At 59.1% G+C, this 8,470-nt stretch overlaps 1 protein-coding gene across 1 annotated transcript; it reads left to right on the top strand.

Annotated features, from left to right (window-relative positions):
• Positions 1-7,432: 7,432 nt before the first annotated feature.
• Positions 7,433-8,020, top strand: LOC109744235 (uncharacterized). Its single transcript, XM_020303325.1, has one exon. The coding sequence runs from the start codon at positions 7,433-7,435 to the stop codon at positions 8,018-8,020; it is 588 nt and encodes a 195-aa protein (XP_020158914.1).
• Positions 8,021-8,470: the final 450 nt, after the last annotated feature.

Here is an 8,470-nt window from a genome sequence, read left to right as displayed (position 1 = left end):
ATGCACATGAGTGTACTAGTACAACTGTTTTGCTATTTCTTAGACGACTTCTAAGTGGACGCCAACAACCATTCGATTGAGCGACATTATTTCGTGCAAAGGCTGTAAAAAATGATTAAAACAACATTTCTAAGCCACGTGAGTTATAGTCACTCCCTTACTACAAACATTGATAGATTTGACGAATCAAAATGCATAGTCTCCGTCAATTGTTAAGGTGTGTGTTAAGAGAGCGCAGCATGCGGGTATGCCGCATACGTCTGTGTGTATCTCTTCTGGTTGCAAAAGAAATGGCAGGAAATATCTTGGTAGGAAACGTAACCTTGGAGAACATATTTATAACCTTATTTGGGTAACTTGAAGGTTTCCTGTACTTGAAGAACATATATGCATAGTGTTCGCACATATCACGACAGAACCCCTCGTTCCATATCATATCTCTATGCCTGTAGAACCTCAAACTTTGAATTTTAACTGTTAAGACGTGTCTGTACATGTTTTTGTGCGTGGAAGATCAAATACAGAAGTCAGTTTTTTGACCAACTTGCAATGAAGTTCTGGTTTTGCTGGCAAAGTTAAACACATATTTGATATGGATTAAAAGATGGGTTTTAGCGAAAGTACTATTCTGCTCCCGAGCTCAAATGCACCTGCATGAACAGTAAAATCAAAAAATAATACTAAAATAATTAAAAAAACTGATTTTTTTGGTAAACTTTGACAAATGTTTTGTACACTTGCAAAGTTTCAGCACGAAATGACATTCGTGGAAGGCGTGGCGAAAAAAACAAAATCGCACACCAAAATGTGTTCAAAGCTAGCATTTTTGGAACATCGATTTTGTTTTTTTTGTCATGACTTCTACGAATGTTATTTCGTGCTGAAATTTTGCAAGCTTGCAAAACATTTGTCAAAGTTTACAGTAAAAAAATTCAATTTTTTTGAATTTATTTACTATTTTTTTCTTCTGATTTTACTGTTCACAAGGGAGCATTTGAGCTCGGGAGCATATACTCCATATCCGGGTTTTAGTGAAATCTATACGCTAGAATATGCAGATTCACCTGGCATCAACTGCTAACACCTACTCCCTCTGTCCCATAATGTAAGACGCTTTTTGATACTACATAATGTTAAAAGGCGTCTTTGTAAATATTTTATTTTGATATATTTACCGTAGAACGATTGTTCTACGGTTTTTGGCTAAAAAAAGCGTCTTATATTATGTGATGGAGGAAGTACCATTTAGAGCAACTCTAGCAGACCCTGCATCCCGCCGGCTCGCAAAACGCGTTTGCAGTTCGCGCAAAACCGCTTTTGCGGGCCGGCGAGGGCTAGCACAGATGCAGACCCCCCAAACGGACCCGTAAAAAAGTATATTCGCAGAATAAGCAGAATATGCTTTTTTACGGGTCGGCTATGCAGGTTTTGCTCGGGCAACAGCGCAACGACCCGCAAACAGAAAAACTGCAAATCTGAAATTTGTCGTAGGGCTTCACAAACAAGTTCAAATTCAAATGACATAAACAGTTTGCGCGCGAATAAAAGCGAAGTTCATTACGCAAAAGAGGGCATGCAAAGCTATGCGCCCATGTCCGGCATCATCTTGGGGGTCGATCTTCACTCGGCACCATGGAGTCCATCTTGAAGTTCATCGGCGCCACCGTAGCCACCGTAGCCACCTCCGTCGCTTGTTCCAACTCCCCCACCGAAATCATCCACATTGCCACCGTATGCAGCAGAGAAAACATCACCGGAACTGGTAGACGGACTGGCCGAGGCGACCATTCTCCTCTTCAAGATCTCTCTCCTTGCCATATCATGCCATGTTTTGGTGACGTCGTCCATGTCATTGCGGTTCATTGACATGATCTTGTTCTCTTCGGCGAGCAACAATGACAGCGGTTTGTTTTCAGAGGCGCGTACTTTTCTCTCCTCAATGGCAGCTCTGCGCAGCCCCTCTTCCTTGAGCATTTGCCATTTTTCTTGCTTCTCTTTTGCCTTCTTTTCGGCCAACTCTTTCTTGATCTCCAACGACTTTAATAACATTAACTCGTTTGATTGCACCATGGCATCAATCTTCTCCCTCAAGCTCGATGCTTCTTGCTCTCTCTTTATCTTCTCTCTAGTCTTCTTGTCGCCATCGGGCTTGTTCAAATTTCTTGGGCCATCATCATCCTCATCTTCATCCATGTTTGTAAGTGAGCCTCTCTTTGGTGGGGACTCTTTGTCGATCAACTTCCACTTGTCGCACTTTTGGAGCAACTCCCAACAATGCTCTAATTTGAAGAATCTGCCTTTCGAAGCTTCCATGTCCTTGTATCTATGTTGAGCAATCTTGTCCTACATAATGCGAACAAGATGTTGCAATCATTTTTCATGATACATAATGATGATGCACAACTTGAACAAAGGCTTGATGTTGCAATAACTCACATAGTCGGACTCCACGGTGCCACTTGGAGGTGCATTACGTACTTGCTCCAAGCAAGCTGCCCAACGGCTGCACATAGGCTTGATGTTCTCCCAACGACCTTGAAGCGACCGAAATGTGCATGGAGTCTTGTTGGGGTAGTTTTTCATAATGCGAAAGTATTGATCTTCGATCCTTTGCCAATATCTCTTGGCGGTTTGATTGGTACCCGTGCATGCATCAAGAGACACCGCACTCCATGCTTTGATCAAAGCTTGATCTTCCAAGATGGTGTAGTTCTTCGATCTTTGGCTTTTCCCAGCTTTTGCTTGTGAATTCTCAAACGCTTCCGCTTCGATCTCAGCCAAGTCGTCCGCACAACCATGGTCGTGCACGCCACACTCTGTTTCATTGTAGTCGAAAGGTTCGAAGGGGGCTTGATCAATGTCAACCGCGTTCGTGTCCAACAAGTTCACGAACTCGGTTGTTGCATTGTTCGAACCACCGATATACCGAACGATAACAAGTCACGAGCTATCGAAAAACAATGGCGAAAATGAAAGAGAATCACCAAAGTCCTAAGAGATATACCTTCCGGCCATTTCGTCGAACACCTCGCTCGCGGGGGGAGCGGCACCGTTGAACGGCGTCGCCGGAGCACCTCCTTGCGGGGGGATGGAGTGAGAGGTTGAAGAAGATTTGTTCCTTGAAGTCGGAACCTTCCTCCGCTTTGCGCCCGCGGCCTTGCCGGCCTTCTCCGCCGCCGGCCGGGATCGCACAGCGGCATTGCCGCCCGGAGCGCGGGCCATCGCGGCGGGGGCAGCCGGATTCCCGCCTTGTACAAGCACGTTGCCCTGCCGCTTGTGGGCAGGCGTGGCGTGTGCTTGGGCGACGCCGGCGGGGCCTACATGGCCGACGACGAGATCCGCCCGAGGGGAAGGGGCGTGCGTGACCTCGACGGTGACGGGGGGCAGCATGGGGTCATCCATGGCGGCGACGGACGGCCGGGGAGGAGCAGCCGGAGCTTTCAGAGGGGGGCAATGTTGGCGGAGGGTGCGGGAAGCGGGAAAGGGGGCGCGAAAATGTCCCTCCCGCCAAATCTCGCGCCGGATGGGGGTTGAGCTCGGGTCGGCCTCCCAGTCCGTGAAGATAGAGGTTTGGGGAGAAGATTTGCCGCGCCCCGCAAATTTTTTTGCGGGCCGGGGCGTTTTGCGGGGTCTGCTCGTGCAGATTTTTCGGCCCCGACCCGCAATTTGGCGGTTATTTTGCGGGCCGGGGCGTTTTGCGGGGTCTGCTAGAGTTGCTCTTAATGTATAGCTATAGTTGGCACCCCAGACTTTAGTAACACTTAGAAAACTACTCCCTCTGTCCCATAATATAAGATATTATGGCACACCAAGTACCAACCGCATGAAAACTCTCGGTTGGGGATGGCTGCTGCGCGCTCTGGCGACTGCAGTGGCGACTCGCCCCCGCCTCCGCTGGTTGACGCCCCCGCCGCCTCTCCGGGCTCCGGCGTCCGTGCTTCCTTCCGCCTCGCCGACACCTAGCGACGTGCTCGTCCCTCCCCTCCCTTCGCCCGTCCCGGCCCCGGCCCCCGCCCCCGTGTGCGCTGGGCCGATCTTGCCGACGAGGAGCCGCTGTCTCCCTCGGCGGGCCGCCCCTCTCCCCTGTCCGCCGCTCCGGCGAGCCCAGCCGGGCCGGTGGCTCAGCCCCCCATGTGAGGGGTTCGGTCGCCGGCTCGCGGCCGCCGCGGGCGCCGACGCCGCCCTCGAGTTCGACTCGGGCGGGTGGGATTCAAGGCTCGACCTTGCGCGCGGGAGGGGTTCGTCGCCGCCGGCCGCGGTCTTGGGGGGGGGGGTGGTTGGCCGCTCCGACCAGGGTCGTGCGCGCTCGTCGTGGCGCCGTTCGGTGATCTGCGGTGGCCCGGCGTCTCCGGCCTCGCCGCGATTTGCTCCCTGCGGCTTCGATTGTTCGCGCGTCTCCCTTCCACCCTTTCATTGCCTCTTTCGGCTCCTCCGCGCTGTGCTTCCGTGCATCCATCCCCAGGAGTAGTCTGTGCCTGGTCCCTGCGGCCGGGTCGCCGGCGGCGGCGACGGCGGCGAGCCCTGCGCCTCGGGGGGAAACCCTACGGCTCGTGGCTCCCCCCCGCTCGGTGGGCCGCGCCTCGCCCGCGGACGGCCTCCCGGGCCACGCCTCGCCTGCGGATGGCCTCCTGGGCTGTGGCCCGACCCATCTTCGGCTCCCCGATCCTGGGCCCCTGCCCTGACCGCTGGGCCGGCCGGCGGTTCCTGGGCTGGCTTCGTTCCCTAGGCCCAGGTCCCTGGTGGCGTCTATCTGGCTCCCCGGTGGCCTCCCTTCCGCCTCAGTTCCTCCCACCGCCGCCACCCCCGACCCTGCCTGCTCCACCCTCCCTCCCCGACCCGTCGCCTCCTCCGTCCGGCCTCCCGCGGCGTCCGCCTCTCCCCCGCCCTCCGCCTCTCCCCCGCACTCCCCTCTCATCTCGCCGCACCCGTCTATGACGCGCGAGTGGGACGACGGGGCGTCCCGCCCCAAACGGCGCTCGGTCGACCGGCCGGCTCGCCCTCCCCCGATGCCTTGTGCCGGGAGGAGGAGCTCCGGCGGGAGCTGCGCGAGCTCCGTGACGGCCGCCGTGATGAGCGTCGCTCCCCGGCCCGCCACGACTCCCAAGGCCGGTCCCGCTCCACCCGCCCGACGGCTTTTGGGGACTGGCGCTCACGGAGGCGCTCGCCGTCTCCGGCCCCGCGTCGCGACCGCAACCCCTCCTCGGCTCGGGCTCCGCGCCCCCCGTCTCCTCGCTCCCAGGCCCCTCCGCCGGTCCCCGCTGCTAAGAAGTATGTGCCACCCCACGCCTCCGGCTCCTCGGCTCCCTCCGCGGCTGCCGCCCCGGGCGGCGGCCCCTCCCGCGGCCGCCAAGGCCCCGCCAAGAAGAAGAAGCGCCGCGGTCAGGGCCGAGGCAACCCGGCCCCCTCCCCCCTCCGGTTCCGGGCTCCTCCTCCGTTCTGGACACCGTCTCCAACCGTCCTCGCCCCCCTTGCTTCAATTGCGGGGTGGCGGGCCACTCGCAAGTCAACTGCGTCAACCCTCCGTGCTGCTACCTCTGCAAGGATCCTGGGCATCCCGTCCTTCTGTGCCCGGACCGTCCGGTGACATCGGAGCTCATGATGTATGGCTACAGTATCGAGGGGCTGGGCTTGTTCCACCTTGAGGTTCCCGACCTCCCGCCGCCCACCCCCTCCTTTCAGGCGGTCGTCACGGTGGTCGACGGGGTGGCCTCACTGGAGATGATCGAGGCCGAGCTCAACCACCTCTATCGTCGCCAGTGGGACTGGGTGGTCACTCCTACCGCTGGTCACATCTTCACTGTGGTCTTCCCCGACACCGTCAGCTACGACTACGCCACGCGGAGTGGCCGGATCACCCTCGCCCTCAACCAGCTCGTCGTCGACATCACCGAGCCGGTCCTGGACGCCCCGGCGGTGGCCGTCCTGGATACCGCTTGGCTCCTTGTGGGCGGCCTCTCCGACATCGCCCGGTCTGAGCTCGTCATCCGCCAGATGTCCAAGATTCTGGGCAAGGTGGTGGTGGTGGACGAGCTTGCCCTCCGCAAGGAGGAGGAGGTCCGGGTCAAGGTCAAGTGCTTAGACTCCTCCAAGCTCCACGTTACCGTTCGCATGTTCTTCAACGACCAGGGCTACGACCTCAGGATCGCTCCCGAGCCACCCAACCACGTCGGCCGTCCCCGTTTCACCGACGATGGTCTCCCCGGTGGCAACCCGGGGACCGATGGAGACTACCACGGCCGCCACCGGCCCCGCTCTCGCCGGTCGGAGGACGAGGGGGTATCGGTGGACTCTCACTCCCGGTCCCAGTCTCGCTCTCCTTCGCCTCTGGCTGCCGGTGGGCATGGGCGTCAGCTGCGCCGGGTTTGCTCCTCGAGGCTCCTCTCGGCTCGATGGCCGAGTCCCCCGAGGCCAGCGATGCCTCCAGCATGGGCTTGGTCGTCTGCCCCGGGTCCTCTCCTCGCTCCCCCGTCCCCATCAGGCTGTCCCTCCCCCGCTCCGTCGCCGGTTCCTGACCCGCCCTCTCCGCTCGCCGACATGGAGGTGACTTCCCTGGCTCCCTCCCCTGGCGCTGTGGTCGCCGCTGCTCTGCCGGGCCCCCTCGGCAACCCGCTGCCGGCGATGAGCCTCAGTGTGGTCGGGGAGGCTCCGGCAGTCTCCTTCCCGCCCGCGGCTCCCCTTGCGGCCTCCTCGCCACCTCCGGTCGCGGCTCCCCCTCTGGACGTGGTTCCTCTCAGGGACCCGGCCCCGCTCGTCGTCTCCCCTGCGCCTCTCCTGCCGGACCCGTCTTCGACTCCGTCGCCCCTGGCTGTGGGCTCCCTCTCGCGGCAGTCCTCGGCACGGACGTGGGGACTCGGGTGACCACTCCCCTGGCCGCCCAACCCCCCCTCCGCGTGCCGCGGCCTACTCTCGCCGCGGGCGGTCGGCCTCCTCTCCGGTGACTGCCTCCCGCCGGAGCGCTCGGCTTGACGCGGCGCGCCCCGAGGGGAGCCCAACGCTGCCCATCCACGAGCGGGCGGAGCTTCGGGCGGCTGCCCGGAACCTGGAGCCAGGTACGCCTGCAGTCCCCACCTCGGCATCTACTTGTTCATTCTCTGCTCTTGAGGCGGTTCCACTCGGCCACCTCGCGAAGGTCGCGACTGATTCCGCGATCATCTTCAGGGGGGAGGTTGGTCCCCCCTTAGTCCAGATTGAGGCCATTAGGGCCCGCGAAATCCTCGACGGTTGGCTCGCGGAGGCCCGAGCATCTCTGCTCGCGCCACCTGCCCCATTGACCGAGTCGGGGGACGCTGTCCCGCCCCCTCCTCGGAGGGCCGGTGGCATCCCCCCTGTCCATGGCGGAGCTCCGGGGCCGCACCCGTTCTCGCACCGCTGCTCTCCGCGCCCAAAGCACTTCTCGTGTCCTGGGGTCAAGCAGCCCCTCAATGGTTGCTTGATGTGTGCCCTCTGCTGGAACATCCGCGGCTTCGGCCATGATGGCCGCCGCCGCCAACTCATCGAGTACATGCGTGATGAACACATTGACATTGTCGCCATCCAAGAAACCATGCGCACGGAATTCTCCCTCCCTGAGCTCGACCGTCTTAGCCCCCACCTCTTCGCCTGGCATTGGCTCCCTTCTAGTGGGAGCTCGGGCCATTCCGGTGGCATCCTGTTAGGCGTGAAGGATGCCACCTTTGAGGCCGGCGGTATGGACCGGGGACAATTCTTTGTTAGCATGGAACTTTATGAACGCTCCCTCAACTTCAAGTGGGAGGTTACTATTGTCTACGGCCCCGCCGACCATAGCCGGTCGGCCTCCTTCCTTGAGGAGCTCCACCGGAAGGTCTCGGCTGCTTCGCTTCCGGTGGTGGTTGGGGGCGATTTTAACCTCCTACGTTTCGCGGAGGACAAGAGCAATTCGCACGTCAACTTTGCCCGTATGCAAATGTTCAATGACTGCATTGCTGACCTTGGGCTCCGCGAAATAGATAGGGTTGGTGCCAGGTTCACCTGGACCAACCGTCAGGCCGCTCCGACCTAGTCCATCTTGGATCGGGTCCTAGTTTCCCCGGAATGGGACCTCCGATACTCTCTTGCTTCCCTCCGGGCCATCACTCGGATCGGTTCCGACCACGTTCCCCTCCTCCTCTCTTCCGCTGACGAGCGTCCCTCGATTCCTCCTCGATTCTAGTTTGAGACATTTTGGTTGTCCCAAGCTGGATTCGTCGAGGCCGTGGCCACTCGCTGGATGGAGGCACGCCCATTCCCAGTCCTTGTCTCGCCCCTCCTCCGCCATCGACTCGTGGCATTTCTGTGCCAAGCGAGGCCGGCAGTTCATGAAGGGGTGGGGCGCCAACTTGGTCGCGACCTCCGCGAGCGGAAGAAGGCCCTTCTGTCTGCTATTCAGGCCCTCGACCTGCGCGCCGACACCTCCGGCCTTTCTCCTAAGGAGTGGCTTTCCCGGTACGACCTGGAAGACCAACTCCCGGTC

Source organism: Aegilops tauschii, chromosome 6, assembly GCF_002575655.3.
Source record: "Aegilops tauschii subsp. strangulata cultivar AL8/78 chromosome 6, Aet v6.0, whole genome shotgun sequence".
NCBI classification, from domain to species: Eukaryota; Viridiplantae; Streptophyta; class Magnoliopsida; order Poales; family Poaceae; genus Aegilops; species Aegilops tauschii.
The sequence above is the reverse complement of the archived record's forward strand: the minus strand, read 5'-3'. Positions and strand labels throughout refer to the sequence as shown.